Below are 21,012 nucleotides of genomic sequence, written 5' to 3' on the forward strand. Positions count from 1 at the left end.
GTCTGGGGCTGGGGCTGGGGCTGGGGCTGGGGCTGGGGCTGGGGCCAGGAACTTGGCTTTGATCTGCTGTCGAGATTTTCGGCTTGCCTTCAAACGAAGTGCAGCCGAGCGGCAATAACCACACCTGCGTACATCAAGACGATAGACGATGGACGATGCGCCAGTTTCCCAATCGCCCATTCGCCCACTCGCCCAGTCGTTCAGTCGTCTTGTCGTGCTCGATGGGCGTGTAAGCAACGAGTGAGCGAATGAATGGGCGTTGTCACACTCACAGCTCACGGCTCACGGCTCACAGCTCACAGCTCACAGCTCACAGCTCAGCTAACAGCGCTTGCAGCTCGTGTCCTGGCGCTGTCCTTTTTTGGGCTGAATACTGCCGTCGAATGCACTGAGGCATGTGACAAAACGATAAACACATTGGAAGCGGGTGGGCTGGCGGGCTGGCAGGAGGGCGCCGCCTACCGCCTGCATTGTAATCACTTTGACATTTATGCATATCAAGCAAAAGGCGAAACGACAGCAGTGCCTTTATCAAGCAGCAGGACAACCGGGAGGTACAGCAGGCAGGAGGCAGGAGGCAGGTCGCAGGAGGAGCTGTCCTGTGGCCTGCTGCCTCACGCTCATTCAAATGTATCATTTTTAATGATGTCCAAATATTATAATATATATGTATGTGCACTTTGGCATATCTGTGTTCAGATTTCCTTTTCTTTTTATGCTGGTCTGATTTTCATTTCATTTGAAATGCAAATGAAGTAAATACGCATTTATCGAGAGAAACCTGCTTTGGCTCTGTTGCCAAATGGAGAAGGAAACTTCAAAGCGCTTTAGAGGGACTTATTCGATTCGCAAGCATTTGTTTAGTCAGTGAAAGTTTTTAATACTCGGAAAAAAGGTAATAGAAATAGATTTATTTCGGCGAGCGCCACACAGAAGTATATCCAATCAACTGTTGTTGCCATAAAAAATTGATAATACGCTTAGCCTCGGCCAAGTTTAAGGACAAATATTCTCCACCAGCAGGGAGCCCCTTTGGCGTGAGCAGGAGCGTGTCTAACATAATAAAAGGGCGCTAAAAACAATGTAATGAAATAATTTTCATTGTTAAAATGATAACAATATATCAAGCAGACACTGCCACCGACTCCCCAGTGGAGCAGTAGCTCCAGCTAAATGACATTAACAATGCTGCCAGCAACATCAGCGACAACAAAAACAACAACAACAACAACAACAACAGAAGCAGCAATCACAATAACAACGTTTTACGATGTTGGTTGCGGCTGTCTTGACTGTTTCACAGGCAGGCGGTGCTGGTAGTGGTGACGGTGGATGGCTCTGGGTGGCTGCGGGTGTGGGTGTTCGGGTGGAGTTTGGGAAAGGATTGTCTGCGTATGCTGAGAATTGTCTAAAGCACATGTTGGACCTGACAAAAAACCAATTTGTTATGCGCTTTACAATTTAACGGCTTCTGATTCGCTCAAATTGGGAAGCCCTGCAACTGGCTGCAGTGTGGTGCAGTGTGGTGCGCAGTGTGGAGCGGCTCTAATTGCGCGTCTCTCAATGCCAAACACGTGGAACTTCTTGGATTCCTTATTGCGCTAAACTTTCGCATCTAGCCGAGCTCGGCTGAGAGACCCCACTCAAGACCATTTGTCCAAGCTCATTTGGCCACGTTTATTCATTAATACAACGCCTACACCCAACTGTCCGCCAAGGTAATTGCCTTTGTGATGGCGGTTTACAGTCGCAGCGGGTGCGAGACGAACCGGCCTCGCCTCGAATAAAAGTTAAATTCCCGAAATTACGTAGACGAGCTGCTCTGCCCTGGTCAGTGCTTGTGGCCGGCTATAGAAAACTTATTCTCCGGCGCATTGCTTCCGCAATTAGGCTCGCTGCTTTGTGCGGCTGAGAAAGGAGACCCAAACGAACCCACACAGAGCTCAACTTGGATTATACTACTCGCCACTGTAGAGCGTTCCTTATTGCGCTCCGAGTTGCGTACAGTGGGAGTGACGTACAGATGGAGTGTGCATGAAAACGTTTTCGAGTTTGCTTAACTGAATATTTTAGCTATTCTTATGTTTCATATGTCTCTCATTAAATAAATATTTGCTTTATTCTCAGCATTTTGAGATATCATTTTATTTCAAGTTAGGCTAAGCATATTTCAATTGATATAATTATTTTCCATATACATATATGCTAGATACATGGACATTCAATCATAATAAAAATGTTACCAAATATATCGTCATTTTTATCCCACTAATTTTCTAAGCCAAGTTTTAAACTTATTTCAGTTACTATCAATATGTTCCACAAGTATTCACATTACAGTATTAATAAAAACTGCCCATCGTATATCGTTTTTTAATCACACTGTGCCTTAACAGATTTTATAAGTCCAGGCTTAAACATGTTTCAATTGCTATCAATATTTTCCATATATATGTGAAATATATTCACATTGAAATCTGAACAAAAATTTGCCACAATATATCGTATTTTTATCCCACTGTGACTCAACTGATTTTCTGCTGATTTTAGCGCTTCTGTAATTGGAAAATCGTATATAAAATGAAATCAATCAAGTGTGCCAATGTGCACTATTGCGCATTGTGCTCCGCTTTAGACAGACAAACAGACAGACAGACAAGCAGAGGGCTGGCCTATGCCTCTGCTGTTGCCTCTGCCGTTGCTCCATTGCTGTTGCCATTGCTGCTTCTATTGGTTTGGCTGGTGCTGTTGCCATTGGTATGCCCAACGCCATTTTGTCTAGCTGTTGAAATTAAGAGAAAAAGAAAAGTTTGTTTTTTCGGTTCTTTATCTCTGACCTCAGTTGATTTCTTTCCTCTTGTTTTATTTTCTCTCTCCCTTTCGCTCTGTTGTTAGTTGCAGCTGATGGCGTTGGCGTTGGCGTTAAATTAATTTGGCCCCTTTGTGCCTTACCATTCCAGCTGCTTCTACACACATTTATACACCTAACACACACACACGCTCACACATGCACACAGTCCGCTTCACATACAGCTGTTGAAGCTCTGTCATAAATATTAATGAACTGCTCGTTTAGCCAACATTTATCTCTTTCAATTCATTTTGCATAATTTCTCAAGTTCGACAGCTTAAATCAAAACTTGAGCAGTTCAAACTCACTTCGATTAGTTCTTGTTGCTATTTGTAATTGGCTATGGGCCAATTCAGTCCTCTTAGAATATATATTAAAAAAAAAACAAGTAAGAAGGCTCCAGTCGAGACTGCTCGACTAGGAGATACCCTGAACCCTCTAAGCTGATATTCTAATTATTCTGCACCTCTTTTATGCACACATACATACACATGCATCCACACGCACGGATAAACCTGCGCTCTGCTAACTGCGCAGTAAGCAGCGACTGCGGTTGGGCTGCGCTGCAGTGTGGGCAATGTTATAAGAATTTATTTGTCAAATAATTTCTTTTGTAGACATACGATCTTAATGAAACTTTCAGAGTGTAATCATATGGTGAATATGTGTGTACATTCCAAAGCACAAGTCTCTAATACTTGAAATGCGTTTTTTACAAATTGGGGGAAAAATAAAGCAAACTCGTACTGCGTATGGTACTCACGAGTATGCATGCCAAATTTCAGCTCTCTAGCTCTTATAACTTCTGAGATCGACGCACTCATACGGACGGACAGACGGACAGGGCTATATCGACTCAGCTCGTCACGCTGATCAAGAATGTATACTGTATACTTTGTGGGGTCTGCCACGCCTCCTTCTGCCCGTTACATACTTTTTCACAAAACCATTATACCCTGATTTCCCATTTTCAATGGGTTCAGGGTATAAAAAGATTTATGGCGAGTCGAGCAAGAGTATAAACAATTTAAGAAAATATCACATTGTCTCCTCAAATAAGTTTTTACAATTTTTATAAATCAATTTACTCTATGTAACTACATACATATATCTTGTTACATGTAATTTCGATGTAATATAAATAATATATGGAGCCTCTCGTACATCAGCTGTTATATTCTGCTCTTCATCGCCACTTGAGTTTAAGGAATCCTTTTACGGAATATAAAAAATGTATTCCTCTTGATGTGTAAAAGGAAATATTGCAGCTGCTTGTGTTTTGTGTTTTACTTATGACAGTCGCGTGTTCTTCACAACTTTTTGTCAACTTTGCGCATTTTTAATGACACCAACTTGAGCGGCAAACAAAGAAGCGGCAAGGCCGAAATCAACAGCTGACGATGACTGCCTAGAGCCGAGTGCCAAATGCTGGAAAATTGTCTGCAAATTGAAAGCGAAATCGGAGCTCATTTTAATAAAACATATGCGGCACTCATACGGCATCATGGGGAAGCCACTCGCAGCAGCCGCATTGCTCGCCAATAATTCTTGCACTATCTTAGTAGACCTCATGAAAGAAGTGCATACAAGCCGCAGTCTCTGTTGGGAGGGTGGGTGCATGGCTGGAGGTGGCCTCGCCCAGTCTCACGCCCTCGTGAGCTCGCCAAGTGTGTCCGCAAAGTACACACAAAATTTACCAGAGTGTGCAAACGACAGACAACACTGGGCGGGGGCAGAGGTCGAGTTGGAACAAGCGTAGTCTATGCATGTCGGTTTTGCCGCTTTTAGGCGGCGAGCAGAGCTCGACCGAAAACATTTTGCGGCCAACTACAATAAAATAAAATAACTTGACTAAAATGCGACAAGAAAATTGTATTTCAACAATGGAAAGCGATTGCGGCGAAAACTATAATAAAATGTCGCTTAATTAGACATGAAGACAACCGCAGCCGCAGCAGCCGCTCGGCTTGGCTGCTGGAGAGCGGGGGGAGTAGTTCCACTTCACAATTGTGGGTCCAGCTTTTTGCATTGGGTTCAAGATGAGTTGGATTGTTAAGTACTAACTAACGGATTCATATAAAAACAAGCAAGAGCATTACAGCCGGGCGCTATCGACTCCATAATACTCATTTCCATTTTTGCTTTTGGTAAAAAAGTCAGAAGCCTGCAGTTACTTAACTGTTTCATGTTGGAGGTTTGTTTTAGAGTAAACTGTTGATTTATAAAAAGAACAGCTTTTGCGATTCTCCCTTGCACTTCACTTCGCACAGCCAGATATTTTTCTGTCTACTGTCCACAGAAGGAGTTTACTATATAGTATCATCTCATTTTTGGGGATTAAACTTCAAAACTGTGTACAGGGTATTTTTGATGACACACTAGGCGTTTTGGAATCCACGGTAAATGAGAGGTCAATATAATAGATAGATAGATAGATAGATAGATATAACTAAATATTTATATCCAAATTATCTTATGGGTTGTCAGCCCGTAAATATGCTCCAAGCAGATTTATTATCTCTATACATGCCTATAATATAAATATATATAATATAACAACCTTTTTCCTTTTTGCCACGCCCTTACAGACCGCTTTTTGAAAATATCAGCTTTTTTGTATAAGGTGTCAGGTCGCTGACCTCATACCGGATGTACTAGAAAGACAACCTTGCTGATAACCCCAGCCTTAGTAAATGCTATTCCAGCGCATTAGAAAATGATGACACAATCTTATAATCTTCTACGAGTAAAATTTGACCACAGATTCAGGCCAAATTGGCGCTCTTAGTCGCGTATATGCTTTCGAATGCCATTTAGCCATACCCTTTCGCGATAAATAATATGCCATTAGGAAAAGCCGTTGTCCGTTAACGGGCGCAATTGAATTACTCTCAGTCCTATTAGCTGGTCTTGAGAACTATGAGGTTATCATGAGATTGGGGCGGGAATACGCTCCACTTCGTCTGTACACAACAATTGTCGCCGTTAGACGTGACAATAACAGAAGTGTCGACGACGCTAAAGGCCAACACAGGAGCAGGAGCAGGAGCGGGAGCAGGAGCAGAAACACCTTTACTTTGTGTCTTGGAATTTGCACAGGTATTTCCCATTCCCGTTTCCTCAGCTGAGTTTAGAGACAGAAATAATTGTAGGACGAGCGGTCCTTAGCGAAACTTATTCTCAGGTACTTTCAGCTCACCTGGGCGCAAAGCATTTTCACAGTTCGCTCGCTGCAATTTTAACAATTTTATTAAATTGAATTTATATCATTTACACGCTTGTCGACTTCGAGTCTAACGCGGCGGCGCCTCCACTACGTGCCTATTAATTTCGCGCTTACATTTTATGTGGCATTTCGCAGGCTTTCCGACTCGGATGTGCACGTCCTTAACTTTTTCCTAGGCACACAGACGCTTTCGAAATTTCCGCTTTCATGGTTATTGATGCGGGTGAAATTTAATTGGTCGATTCAAGCCAAATATATCTGTCACTCTGCAGCACCGTCTCTCGGCCTGTCGGTCTGTCGGTCTGCTGTCCGTGGAGTGGATGGAGCGATGCGGATACCGCACTTTGACCATTGTACATTTGACTGTCTGGTTATTAGATCAAATTCAAGTCTGATTAGCGTTGCGCATCTTTTGAAGAATTTTTGTAGATTGCCATAAACTCACTTCATTGATTATTTTTCTGTTGAAGCCAGCTGCCTTTATACTAAAATAAATAGATATTCTCTTAATCAAGAATAATTTCTTTTGTAGACATATGATCTTAATGAAACTTTCGGAGCGTAATCATATGGTTAATATGTGTGTACATTTCAAAGCACAAGTCTCTAGTACTTGAAATGGGTTTTTCGTTGAAGAAGGGGGCGTGGCATCCAAAATCTGTAAATTACAAAATTTTCGTATCCATTAACTTTATATACAACGCAAATCTCGTAGTGGAGCAGTCTCAGCTAGAACTTTCTTTCTTGTTATACCCTGAACCCATTGAAAATGGGAAATCATGGTATAATGATTTTGTGAAAAGTATGTAACAGGCAGAAAGAATCATCGCAGACCCTATAAAGTATATATATTCTTGATCAGGGTAACGAGCTGAGTTGATTTAGAGCCCTGTCCATCTGTCCGCTCGTATGAAAGCCTAGATCTCAGAAGTTATAAAATCTAGAGACTGAAATTTGGCATGCATACTCGTGTATACCATACGCGTACAAGTCAATCTTGTTTTTTCGATAACTCATCCGATATCGTTTTTCTAGAGAATAATCTATAAATTTATTTCGATTTTTCAACCTAATTTGAACACTATTAGACCTGGGGACTTCAGATTTAATGTGTATATACATTTGATGAATACGAAGATTTTGTAATTTACAGATTTTGGATACCATGATCCCGTCACCACCAATTTGTAAAAAAAACACATTTCCAGTACTAGAGACATGGGAATTTTAACCCCACAGACCCACTACAAGAGAAATTATTCATCAAATTAGTTCTTATACTATTGTCCACACTGCAGCGCATCCCAAGCACAGTCGCCCAGTTAGCAGAGCGCGGGCTTATGCATGTGTGTGGATGCATGTGTATATATGTGTGCATAAAAGAAGCACAGAACGATTAGGATATCAGGTTGGAGGGTTAGGATAACATCTAGTCGAGCAGTCTTGCTTGTTTAAAAATGTCAATAGAATCCTTTTTCAGTCCATCTATCTTTTGCTTGATTTAGATTGATTTTTGTGTAGAATAAAAATATGTATCTATTCAGACTGAGAACAGAAGGTTTATTCAGTAGAACAGAGACTGCCTATTGTGGGAGGGCAAACTTTAAGCGAACTGCCACGAGTGCCAGTGCTTCAAATTTGTTTAAATAAAAAAAGTTTTCTTATTTCACGCTAAGCGAAAAAGGAGTAAAACCCAAACAGTAGTCAAACAAATAAGTAAAGGGAAACTTTGACGCCGATACAATTTCGTAAAATGTCGAAAACTGTGATTGCACTGCCTCGCCCGAGCCTCGCACCGCCGCCGCAGCTCGAATGGCTGTGAATAAGACTTTCCCAGCGAGCAACTTTGAGTAAAATGTAAATACTTTTTCGGGCAAATATTATTACAATTCCAAGCGGCTGATGCCAGAGATACTAAGTAAACCGTGCGGCGAACAGTGAGCGAGAAGTCGACGGAAATGCTTAAAATCACAATCGCAAGACTTGAATCGGCTTAGAGGGGCTGGGTGAGTATCAATATAATCTCAATATAATGTGCTGATACTCCATTATAGTCATACAGGGCTTAATCTTTGCCAAGTATTTAGTCGCTGTGACTTGTGCAGCATAATTAAAGTGCCCATTCGATTAGCCGGAACAGCGTTGCATAATCATCTAAAGCTCCGCGCGCTGCACACGGCCCACATAAAAATTCATTGGCCAAATATTTCGCACACGCCGCGTGACGCTCGACAAACTGCAATGCGATAAACTTGAAGTGTCTGCAATGACGACAACGATAATGGTGGCAACGAGAATGACCACATGGCCATTGGTCGGCACCGGCAATGACTAGAACATGCCCGGCACGGACATCGATTACCAATTTGAGGGCCGGCTGCAGATGCGGCGCTTGGCTTTGGTCTCCGGGCAGCCGAGCAGCTGGGCAGCCGGGCAGCCGGGCTGTCGAGATGCCATATTGCGGCTGTCAGTGGTAGCGCCGGGCCATATTAATCTGGTTAATGATGAAACTGAATCAGCATTTTAAACGAGCCACTGCACAATGAAGTGTCCGCCAGGATGCTTCTCTCTGCTGTGTCGCATAGACGGCCGAGCCTGCAAATAAATTAGCTGTGGCTTCACCTCCCCCCCGACCGCTGGCAATAAAGCTGGGTAAATTTCCCTTCTGCTGGCCTTACTAAGCTTTAACGTAACTCTATCCTCTTGGCCCATAAAACACAGCGATTCGCGCAGCCTTTAGTCCCTTCGCAACATGGTCACTATTGAGACTTATGATACATATGATGATGTCCATGGCGTATCTTCACTTGCACTCAGGGCTTATTCCAATGAACACGCTTACCGTACAAAGCATGCGAATACATATTTACTCCACTGATACCTATGTTGGATGAATCGTTTCCATAGGCAATGCGCATTGACAAAGGCAACAATTAAAATAAAACTGATTGAATATTCCATTTTCAACAATCTATCCTTACATTCCATGTTATGCTTACACTCCCATGTTGGGTTTAATAAAGTCGAGAAACTTAAAACCCACGATCATTTACTGATCTCGACGCCTCCACTCCAACATTGATAACACTTTATGGCTTAATGCCCTCCACACTAAATTGTATTGATAATAATTAAGGTCCCACTTTACAATAAAATATGTGAAATATCCAAGAATAAGTAGTTGCAGAAAACGAAAGTAAACGTCTCCAGTAGGCGCTGGTAAACTACTCTCAATAGGTTCGACTCCAATATTATGATAGCTTTATTAATTCTTTGAGGCGCCATGCTCAAATCAAAATATTACTTCTGCTACTCCAGAAAGAAAGATCCATAAAGCAACGCGAAATAATAATCTATTGCTCATTCATAAATTTATTACTTTATATTATAAAATGTAAATGTAAAATATGCTTGCTGCTGTTCTTAGGCTTATTCATTTCATTACTATGGTTACTCATATCGATATTCAAAGAGACAGAAATTATGTGGAATATCGATTAGTATAGGGCTGCTAAATTATTTAACATTAGAAAGTAATGATCTCCTAACAAAAGTCTTCTTAAATAAAAACCACGGGCTGACAACTGAAACTTTGTTGTTCAATTCTGAGTTGCTAGTAAAGAAAATCAAACCACTTTTTGATTTGTTAATGTTGTGTAGAGGTTATCAACAGGGGATCTAGCTTTAACATTGTAAAAGACTTATCCGATTTGCCTTTCCTTCAAAAGGTATTTGAGTTGTAATTTTTATACCCTGAACCTATTGAAAATGGGAAATCAGGGTATAATGGTTTTGTTGAAGTATATGTAACAGGCAGGAGAAGACGTGACACACCCCATAAACTGTATATATTCTAGATCAGGGTGACGAGCTGAGTCGATTTGTCCCTGTCCGTCTAACTGTATGTCCGTCTGGTCGTATGTTTGTACGCATCTATCTCAGAAGATATAAGAGTTAGAGACATCCAATTTTTTATTCAAATATCCGTAAGTATATCGCCGATATCGAGTTTATCTCCAAAAATTGATAACTCTTCCCGTTTTTTTTTTTATAAATTAAAAACATCGAAAATAAGCTATTTAATTATACCTCCGATATCTTTAAAGCTAAAGTCGCCAAATTGGATATGTAAATTCATATGTATTTTATGGAATTCAGATATTTGTTATAATTCACCCCCTCACCCACACCTTTGTAAAAGACGTATTTAAAATACTAGAGATTTGTGTTTTGCACATACACGCACTTCAATGTTATAATGACGATCTGAAAGTACATCCACAAGTAATACATAAGAAATATCGAAAGATCTGAACTTTCACATTTCAAGTCAATAGCTTCATAGAAAAACGGATATTGCAGAAAGCCTCAATAGTCTTTCCTATTCATGAGGATTACAAATGATTTAAAGATTTTTCCATAATTTGCAAATATCCTACATAGTAATGCCTTGCTCTAGTTTTTGCCTTTTTGTAAATTCAACATGGAATTTCATGTAGGTCTTTAAAGCAAACAGATTTTTGGGTTTTATATGTATGTATGAAATTGCGCCCTTTCCATGCACAGAAAAATTGCTCAATTATTCAAACGAATTTCACGCATTTAATTGTGTAAATTTAGCCAGGCATGACATGCACGCCGGCTGGTCACCCCAATTGGGAGCCCTGCTCAGCTCAGCTCCTCCGGCGGCCAGGCGTGCGCACGGCCACTGGACATTGCGAACGGGAGAGGGCGGGGAGGGTGCTCTGGCTAACGGTACGTAACGTCATAATCACCCCGAAGCGCACGTAATTGGCCAATCAATTGTGTCATTGTTCGCATTTATAACGCGGCCTACGCCGTGATTTATGCGGCGATGTGGGGAATACTGGAACTGAAGTCCAGACGGAACGTTGAGTTGTGTTGTTGTAAGTGTTAGGCCTAGCTGGAAGCTAGCGTGGGAGTTACGTGGAGTTACGGAAATGCATGAGCCGCTGGAGATCTTGAACAACAGAAGTTTTTATGCTGTTGCGGGTCTGTTTTCTGCTCTTCTTCTTCTTTTTTACTTTTGGCTGCAACTTTGTAACAAATGCACAGAAAGCATGACAACTACTGCTTCCGCTGGGCTGTGGGCAATGTGAGGCGGGTGTTGCCAGCACCACTGCCGGCTGTCACATCGAAAAATTACATGCCTAGCGCAAAAGTTTTGCCTCTTCATTATTCGAACATCAAGTCGAGCTGGAGCGGCAAGTCGACACGAGTTGCGGTTTGCAATTTTTCTTTGGCTTTCCCCGGGCCGCCCAATCCCTGCCTGCATTTCGCCACAGCCAGACAAAGTGTGAAACGAGGCAAAAAACTTCTCGAGCCGCACATTCCGGGCGTCTCAGACAGCCAAGGCGTGCCAAAAAATTATACACTGCATTTTAATCACAATTCAAATCAACGAAATCATCGTCGTTATTCCAGCAGAAGAGGAAGCAGCAGCAGCAGGAGCAGCAGCAGCTGTCGCAGCGAGTTAAAACACGTCGCCTGTATGTGAAAAATGGAAAAATGCCACTTGGGCAAAACTTTTCTTCACTTTTCCCACGTAAACGCGATGCCGCTGTTGCTCCTCATTAACTTGCTGAGCGCCAGTCGATTGCAGAGCGAGAAAGGGCCTCCCTCTAAGATGGAGCAATGTTTGATTTCCTTTTCCATCTGCTCCCAGCTTATTTATTTGTCAAACTGACGATCAAGAGATCTATCTCCCATTTCTTCAACTTCCATAGACAAAGTAATCAATGCAATTCTTATTTTCTCTTATATTCTTATATTTTAAATTTTAACTAATATAGGATTAGTCTATGTTAATATGTCTATGTTAGTATATTGTTATCGTATATTGTTTCGTTTGAATCTAAAATAGTATTTTTGAAACACAAAGGGGACATTTTTATGCATACAGCCCGATGTCAATAGTAGCACTTGTCTGATACAGAGGTGTACGAGTATGGAATGGAATGGCAGTGTCGATCTGCTGTAATAATTTTGCTTAATGGTCGTAGCTTTTCACTCTGCACAGGTAAGTACCTATCATCGTAATTAAATTGCGCTGGTAAAGTTTACCTTGTAGTTTGCTCACTCCAGGCGCAGTTCGCTGCAGCCCAGCGATGGAAATATGATAAATTGCGGCTCTTAGAGGCGGCTGCAGTATCCCAGTAGCCAGGCAGCCCAGTAGCCTGGCAGCCCAGTAGCTTCGCAGCAGACGGGCAACATTTGCCGGCACATAAATTCAAAAAGAGCCGCTATTGCTGCTAACCAAATCTTAATTATAAATCTAAGGAAGCACTTGGAAAAAATTACCGCAAGCGCAGTGCGGTGAGCTGCGACCGAAGTTGCAGAGGAAGACAAAAAAAGAGAGAAATAGAGAGAAGCGAGTACAAAATGAAATGATGATTTAATAGAATGGTCTGCGGGCACCGCCAGCTGGTTGGCTGAGCCGAATGAATGGGCAAGACGAGCCAGCGGAAATAACTCCATAAGCTGCTGCAACCATAAACCGGAAGTTAACAGACTTTTGCTGATGTGGCAGTTTTCGTGCTGCTGCCTCTGCAGCTGGGCAAGGGGCAAGGGGCAACCGGCAAGGGGCAAGAGGGAAGTGGCAGTATGGGACACGGGCGAAGGACACCCGGCCAGGGACACAGACACCGACACGGACACGGCGGGCAGTCTGCGAAATTGTGACAGCGCATGGCCGCAGGATAATCAAATAATTTTTTTTCAATTTTTTTTTTTTTTTTTTTTTTTTGCTTGTCGTCTTGCCGCCTCTCTCACAATTGCAGGCATCTTTTTTGTGGCTTCATTCTGAAGGCTCCCGCTGTGTGGCACTGGCTGGCTGGCTGGCCGGCTGGCTCGTTAAATTATTGTGCAACATTGCCACAAAATGCTAATTGCCGCACGATACGATCAAGGCACCGCACAGGCGTACAGTCATGGTGCCCCTCGGCCCGTTGTTCAGGAGAAAACTTTTTCAAATTGCAGCCGTCAATGAATTTTGCTTTGCTATTGACAGTTTCATTTTCTACTTCTGCAGACGCCCGACTCTCTGTCCGTCTTATCGCAATGTGTCAAGCTATGCTACATTTTACTTGCACTTGCCCAATAAATCACACGAATTCGTGACGACCCAAAGATTTATCGAAAAACTTGTGCTTAACTCGCTCAGTTATCTTGCAGTACGTTAATAACGATATTTTTCGTTTCGCACTCCATCCTGAAAGCCCCTTCAATTTTATTATGCTCTCATAAATTGTTGCTGCAATTTTCCGGCTATTAAAATGTTCACGCCATTTTCATGGCGCATAAGCGAGCAATTGTTTGCTCAATTTCATTTCACGCTTAAAAAGTTATAAAGCCAATACTCTATGAAAAAAGGAATTATTATAGTTGCATTGTTCAGGATTTTAAGTATTGTGTTTAAGTTTCAGCCCAATAAAGTTAAAATCGCATATTAAAAGTTCAATAATCAGAAAACAAATAAAGGATTACCGTCTCATAATACAGCAGAAAGTCAGTAAACGCTGAGTTTATTTATTTATTCAAAATCATTTTGAAAGAGAATGAAAGTAAGGGTTACCTGGCTAGCTCTTTCCGATGAGGAAATACTCTGAACTCCGCCAGCAGGTGATGCTTAAATCCTTCTGCTTTCCTTTTATAAGTATCCGAATAATCATAATCATTATATTGAAATATTTAAGCAAATTGTCGATTTGTTTGATTATAACGAAATTCGATCAATTATTTACAAAAAATGAAAACCTACTAAAGGAGATTTAAAATTCCAAGCCTCTATCATTCGTAACACAAACTTTTGTAAAATCTGTCTTTGACCAAGTCTGATGTCATGAGGCGCTAAGACATCTGACCTTGTAGGCCATAGATAAGCTTGGCTAAATTGACTATATATTATAGACAATTTGATTGTATTAGTTTTCGATCATTAACATCAAGAGACTGTTTTCTGTTACTATTATAATCTTGTTATAACTTTCGCATTCTCCAATTAAGTACTAACAATTCTCTCATTAGTACTTGTTTACATGATTGGCTAATGATCTATGGCATCACATTTGGATTGGCATTGGTCATTAATGCCATAATTACAAATAAAAATAGAAAATAGATCGGATCTGATTTGAGTGGCATCATTGCCAAGCTCACAATCAAATATAGGAGTTGTAACTATTCTGGTACAACAGAGCTGAAAATGGTCCGAGTACCTAGAGCTGTAATACTTACAGTTATAGTAGTCGCTTTTGGCCAACTTGCTGTCGGCCGTAGGGTAAGCTCGAACGAGTTTGATTTCGATTTATATCTGATTAATGTGTGCCAAAGGCCTTCAACTCGTTGCACTTTCGCAGGGTCTTCACCACGTTTGAGTGCAAGTACGTCTCAAGTTACGAAGCGCGCATTAGTCAAGATCAGCTGAAAATGAACACTACGTTGGACTTGATTCAGGCAATCACGGTGGACGTTTGGGCGAAGGTCAGCGTGGGGCAAAGAGAAGCCAAGAACGGCTACCGCAATATATTCTCGTACAACGTGAACATCTGCAGCTTGATTGGGAAGGGCAAAGGCATGGGTATCTTCCAGATTTGGGTGCAGAACATCTTGAAGTACTCGAACATGCCGCGAGCCTGCCCCATTGCAGAGGTGAGTGGTCGATCCTTAGGGCTACTGGTCAGTCGAGTCAATTGAGTGCTTCCAGGGCCACTATTACTGGAGGAATCTGCGACCCGACAGGGACAGCATACCCGCCTTCCTGATGACGGGAAACTTTCGCATTGATGTCCTGTTCTATATGCGAGACTGGAGCAACGATATGCTAACGAACACCACAGTGTTTGTCGATATTAAAATGAAATGAAAAGCCACGCAGACGTGTCGTCCACCTAATTGGCCGTAGTTGAGTCTCATGAATCCTTTATAGCCCGAAACTTGACGCCTCTATGCGATCGCTAACACAATTTTTCACTTCCGATTGAGCAAATCGTAGCACGTGCACCTCGCATAAATAAATTAATGAGCCTCAACCTGGCTGGCTCTGGCTGGATTTGTTCGCACGCGACACACGCTCGCGCTCCTACGGACTCGGACTCAGACACGGTCGCGGACATGGACGCGGACCGGGACAGGGAGACGGACGCGGACATGGACACGTAGAAGGACATGGACACGCAATCGAATGGCGGACAAGCGCAGCAGCTGTTGGCACTCCTGCAATTTATGCGAACGGCAAACTAAGCGCAAAATAATTTAAACACTGACAATAACAGTTGGCCAAAGTATTTCCCTTAACAACTCGACAAGTATACCCGATTCACGGGCTCGCGCACCCACGACTCTGCAGTCAGCCGCCTGCAGCCTGCATCGGGCAGCAGGACTCGCAGACTCCACGACTCCTGCACTCGACACGTTCGCACGCGCTGGTAAGTACGAAGCGTTTTTAGTAGCTTCTTTTGCTTTGGCGCGCCCTCATTTCCCCGGCTCTGTTGGCTCGTTTCGCACTATCATTGCACTTCCGCACAAAATCAAGGCAGAATCAAAGCATCATTTCTTGTATTTGTCGCCATCGACAAATGCTGGCAGCATCGAGGACCTCAGCGAGTGCAGTGCAGTGAGTGCAGAGCCCGGGCTCTCATCCGAGCGTCTTTGAGACAAATAATGTCGGCAGTGGCAGCGGGTACTCAAGGAAATTGCCATCATTATTGTTGTCGTGCTTTGTGCCAGTGCTAAATAACGTTTAGCGTTTGTTTGCCGTGAAATTGATTTGCACTGCGAAACGCTCTCTGCTCTTCTCCCATACTTGAGCTGTGAAAGCATCACACGTTTATATTAATAAATTGCTTAAGTATTAGTAACATATAAAGAGCAAAATTTACATGCAACTCAATATATATTCGGAAAGATACACTCTCCACAATCCATAGTCGCCTGTAGACTAATATTTGGCTAGATTTAATTGTGAGGAACGATATATATCTGCATCGTTGTCAATCTCCTTCTCAAGACTCGGCGCAAATTGAAAATTAAGCATATTGCGAGCCATAGTAGACCAATTATTTGCCGCAGCAGGCATTGAACTAATTGAACAAAGCTCACCTAAATCACTCATTAGCACTGGTCGAGCGGGCAGCTGGGATGGCCGCGGGCACTGTCAAGGAGAAGTCATCATTACACATGCTATAATTATTCCAGCGGGAATCATTCACACGCTCACCCACACACACACCGAGCCTAAAGCGAATCGCTGTGAAAATTATGGCCAAGCGGACCGCCTGGTGTGAGGCAGTGACAAATGCAGGTGGGCGGCAATTAGGAAGCGATAAGGTAAAAAGTACACACGCAATTGAGACGGGACGGGCGGAAGCAGCCAGGACAAGAAAAGAAGGAAAATGCAGCAAAGGAAACCGTTGGCAGGAGCACAGCAGCTGGAGCAGCTCCTTGTGCTGCATGCGACAGCTGCCAAGCGAAGGAGACGAGGAGCACGAGGCTGCTGACATCGAGGACATTGTAGCTAAATTGAATGTTTTATTTTCGATTTCTTTTCGTTCGCATTTTGCTGCTGGTGCTGATGCTGGTGCTGTCGATAATCAACGGCGCTGCGTGCCACATGTTGCAGCCGTGTACAGGATATTATTATCCACATGCAGCTTGGCTGGCAATAAGAGAGGACGACCCGCCGTAGATGTCGCACGTTCGCCGATTTATTGTCAGCTATGTTAGCTCAGTTATACAGAACGGAATCTATGGTAATGGCGAGCACTCGGATCTCGGTTTTGGTCTTGTACTTTCCGTAGAACAAGTAGACCTTGCCCCGGTACTCGCCGGGGTGCAGAAACTGGTGCGTCAGGCTGGAGCCCATCTCCCAGTCACGCAGGTAGTAGGTGCCCACCTGCACCGGGCAGTTGAGCATGAAGTTGCTCTTCTCCGTCATGCTCTTGAACCAGCTCTTGAATATCCCACCTTTGACGCTATTCACCGTAGCACAGACGTCGACATGATGACTGAAGATGGTTTGGAACATTCTGGCATTCGGCATGCGCAGCTGGTAGTCGATGTGGGCCTTGAAGCCGCGCTGAATGGGCTGCAAAAGCTCCATTGTCATGTTCAGGGTCCTATTCGAAACACAAATCGAGAAGCTCTTAAAATATTTCGGATTGTAAGTGCTGTTGCTGGACACAAACTCCACGCGGCGCTCCTGCAGAGCAACACAAAGTTCAGATACGTTAAAGGCCGCTACAGCCGGGTATAGCAGACTCACCGCTTGGCTGGGAGGCACATTAGCGCATAGTGTGAATCCAATTATCAAAATAGTCGGGCAGCAATAATTGCGCCACGAAAACATTGCGACACGTACCAATCGACCTATTTCCGACAATTTTAAATTCCACTGATATAATTTAGTTTTTCGCTCATAGACTTAAATATTCCAAAAATCAATTAGACTCACTGGCCTAATTGTTGGAATAATTATAAATTCGATTTCTTATCTTTTTATCCGCGACCTTTGCTTCATTACCATCACGGATGAATGCACCGAAGCTGAGAATATTTCTACATACATATTCCTAACCTAACATATTCCTAGACATGTAGTTGAATACATAGTCGAATATATAGTAGGAAATAAAAATTATTGCAGCAAGATTAAAGAGAATATAGATTTGGGAGTATTTTATAGAATTTCGATTATTATACCCTGAACCTAGTTTTTTGTTATATTTTCTTCAAGTATTTGAACAAAGTATTTTTCCTAAGTATTTTATCTAAATATTTCCCTTAAGTATTTACTCTAAGTAAATATTTCCTCTTCTAATTAGTATATCTTCTAGGTATTTCTTTAAGGTACTACCACCAAGTATTTCCCCTAAGTTTTGCCTGTAAGTATTTCTGCTTACCTGAACGATCACACACTTCACTTCACTTTACTGCACTGCATGTCTGACCCCCACCAGGATTGGACGACTGAAAGAATGCTGGTGCGCGTTATTTGGGGTGACTTGCACTCAGACCCTAAGTCGCGCTCAAATGTTGAGCCCGGCCCCAGGTAGGCGTCGTTGCAGTTGAGCTTAAGTGACCCATGGGAACACTCTCTGCTGCAAGCATTCTGGCTTCGTTTTTCTTAAATATAAATGCTAAATGAAAGTACTCAATACTGTCTATATGAATTAGTTGATCTTCTGTAGCTCATCGTCCCTTGCGTTTCTTCTGCAGACATATAGACAGGCGAACAAACAAACACATATAGTTAAATCGGCTTACCTCATTACGCTGCTCAAGAATATTTATTTATTTATTTATTTTTTTTTTTTTTTATATGCTATATATTCATATGCTAAGTATCTTTGGTACATTATTCGTTTTAATTATGTTCAAATGTTCTCTTCAGGACTACTAGTCCTGGCCTAGGATTTTTACATAGTCTGCCTTTATTTCAAGCTTTTCTATCCCATACTCATTTTTAAAGGATGTATTATCAATAAGCTAGGCTACTTTCAAATAGGCTAGATCTACTCCTTGTGCTATTTTCTCTTGCAATTAGAAAAAATGTGAAGAATTATTGAAATATTAGGGGATCTCGTAACAGACCAGCCTCAACTAGAGACCTCTTCCTTTTTTTTTTTTTTAGCTACTTGGCCTTTAATGATGCATATACAATGATGTCTAAGACAGTTTCCTCGAACTTGGACTTGAGTTTGCCATAGAAAAAGTGGCCGGTGACGCGATAGCTGCCGGCACTCAAATACTGGGGCACCAGCTTGGGGTCCAGCTTCCAATTGCGCAGATAATAATGATCGGGGGGCACTGGGCAGTGGTATATGAAGTTGCCGTGAGCCAACATGCTCTGGAACCAGGCCTTAAAAATGTTCTTCTTCAAGGCCATTGTAACTGCACAGGCATCCATGGTGTGGGCGAACACACGTTGGTAACGATCTGTTTTGCCCATTTTAATGGAGAAGTCGACGTGAACATTAAAGCCGCGATCAAAACTCCTCTTGGTGACCATTTCCAGATTGACCGTGTTGTTGACGGTGCGTATGGTGAAGTTATCGAAGAACTTGGGATTGAACTTGCACTCCCCAGATTGGAAGAACACGCTGGACTGTAATGGACGAATATATGCAGCTGAAGGACTTTAGCTTTTAAGCAGAACTCACGCCTTTGCTAACCTGCACTATGCAGACGCAAGTCAATAAAAGAATGCCTATAGTACACTCTGTCAACACTTTCATCACGACGCCAATACTCAAATAACTTTCAACTGCTGCGCTTCAACTGGCGGCTATCTGTTTTACTAAGCTATATTTAATAGGCAGGTGATCATTAACAGTTGACGACCAAATGTTTCTACTCATTCCAGACATGAAGAGAGCTTATTGATTTTTACTAGGCTTTGCTACATGAACCACTAATGATTAGAATTGGTATTCGTTATTCATCCAAAATAGACTACATGTATATGAATCGGTGTCTATACAATATAATATTATTGTATAATTTATAAAGCGAAGGCGAGATAAATTCGAATATCCGAATACTCGATATTATGTTAATTGAAGGCACAGGAGTGGAACGTTCTCAATAGATTTAGTTGGTCTCGATTTTATTTGATCTGGACTTCCATATCGCAGTCAATTACAAAATCTCTTGCCTTAGCTTGACTATAAATTTGAACTTCATTCAATGTTAAGCGAGAACAGAGAACAGGAAAGTCGGAACGTCGAGTTCAATAATATTAAAGCCTTTCGTATAGCAATGAACTGGACAATGTTTCTGGAAGTTGCCATGTTGAAAGATATTCGAAAATACCTTTTTTTTTATACCCTGAACCCATTTTCAATGGGAAATCAGGGTATAATGGTTTTGTTGAAATGTATGTAACAGGGAGAAGGAGGCGTGGCAGACCCCACAAAGTATATATATTCTTGATCAGGGTGACGAGCTGAGTTGATTTGGCCCTGTCCGTCTGTCCGTCTGTCCGTATGTATGAACGCGTCGATTTCAGAAGATATAAGAGCTAGAGACTTCAAATTTTTTTTAAAATGTCCGTAATTACAGCGCGCATATCAAGTTTATCATTAAAATTCGCTAACTCATCCCGATCTTTTTTTATCGATAAAAAACCTTATCGAAAACCAGTTATAAAATTATATCTTCTACACCTTTATTGCTAGAGTCTCCAAATTTTTAATGTATGCTTATATGCAATTTATACAATTTCGGTTTTTGTTAAAATTTACCCCCCACCCTTAAATTCACCCCCTCACCCTCACTTTTGTAAAAAGCGTATTTCAAATACTAGAGACTTGTGCTTTGCATATCCATGTTATAATCATAATCTGAAAGTTTCATGAAGATCGTACGTCCATAAAAAAAGTTATTAAACAATTAAGTTCTCATAGTAAGCGCACACTGCAGCCCATGCGTGTTTATGCGTGAGTGCTTGTGTGTGTATGTGTTTGTGTATGTGTGTGTATGTGTTTGTGTATGTGTGTGTGTATGTGTATGTGTGTGTGTATGCGTTTGTGTATGTATGCGTGTGTGTGTGTGTATGTGTGTCTGTATGCGTGTGTGTGTATGTATGCCTGTGTGTGTGTGTGTGCGTGTTTCTTGTGTAAGCTGAAAGACGCGAAAAATTATTGAAATATCTATTGCTCCAAGGGTTCAGGGGATCTCGTAGTCGAGCAGTCTCGACTAGAGCTTTCTTACTTGTTTTAAATGGCACACGTCTAAAGAGTTCTGATAGAAGTTCGAAAAGCTTTTTGTTTGCGAGTTGCGTGAGAAGAAATCCAGATTCAAGCTCAATCCTGGAAGCAAGGCTTTAATTAAGTCAAAGTCAACACTTAGTTTGTTTCTTTGATTCACCACAGATACGTTTGCAAAGAAGTTCCGATTCTATTTGTTGCACTTGGGA

The 21,012-nt window shown here is 42.0% G+C and overlaps 3 protein-coding genes across 3 annotated transcripts; 1 reads left to right on the plus strand and 2 right to left on the minus strand.

The window, feature by feature from the left end:
- The first annotated feature begins 8,415 nt into the window (after positions 1 to 8,415).
- On the plus strand, positions 8,416 to 15,090 carry LOC108612441 (uncharacterized). Its single transcript, XM_089467069.1, has 3 exons — positions 8,416 to 8,550; positions 14,430 to 14,747; positions 14,803 to 15,090. The coding sequence occupies exons 1-3, from the start codon at positions 8,416 to 8,418 to the stop codon at positions 14,959 to 14,961; spliced, it is 612 nt and encodes a 203-aa protein (XP_089323195.1). The 3' UTR covers positions 14,962 to 15,090.
- Positions 15,091 to 16,779: 1,689 nt separating this feature from the next.
- On the minus strand, positions 16,780 to 17,617 carry LOC108612442 (uncharacterized). Its single transcript, XM_018005324.2, has 2 exons — positions 17,359 to 17,617; positions 16,780 to 17,295 (listed from the first exon to the last, which is right to left on the minus strand). Exons 1-2 carry the CDS (start codon positions 17,440 to 17,442, stop codon positions 16,822 to 16,824), a joined length of 558 nt encoding a protein of 185 aa, XP_017860813.1. The 5' UTR covers positions 17,443 to 17,617; the 3' UTR covers positions 16,780 to 16,821.
- An 805-nt stretch (positions 17,618 to 18,422) lies between these two features.
- LOC108612443 (uncharacterized) lies at positions 18,423 to 19,166 on the minus strand. Its single transcript, XM_018005325.2, has one exon. It carries the CDS (start codon positions 19,102 to 19,104, stop codon positions 18,727 to 18,729), a length of 378 nt encoding a protein of 125 aa, XP_017860814.2. The 5' UTR covers positions 19,105 to 19,166; the 3' UTR covers positions 18,423 to 18,726.
- Positions 19,167 to 21,012: the final 1,846 nt, after the last annotated feature.

This window comes from Drosophila arizonae, chromosome 4 (genome assembly GCF_054131065.1).
Source record: "Drosophila arizonae isolate 15081-1271.41 chromosome 4, UAZ_ARI_1.0, whole genome shotgun sequence".
Taxonomy (NCBI): Eukaryota; Metazoa; Arthropoda; class Insecta; order Diptera; family Drosophilidae; genus Drosophila; species Drosophila arizonae.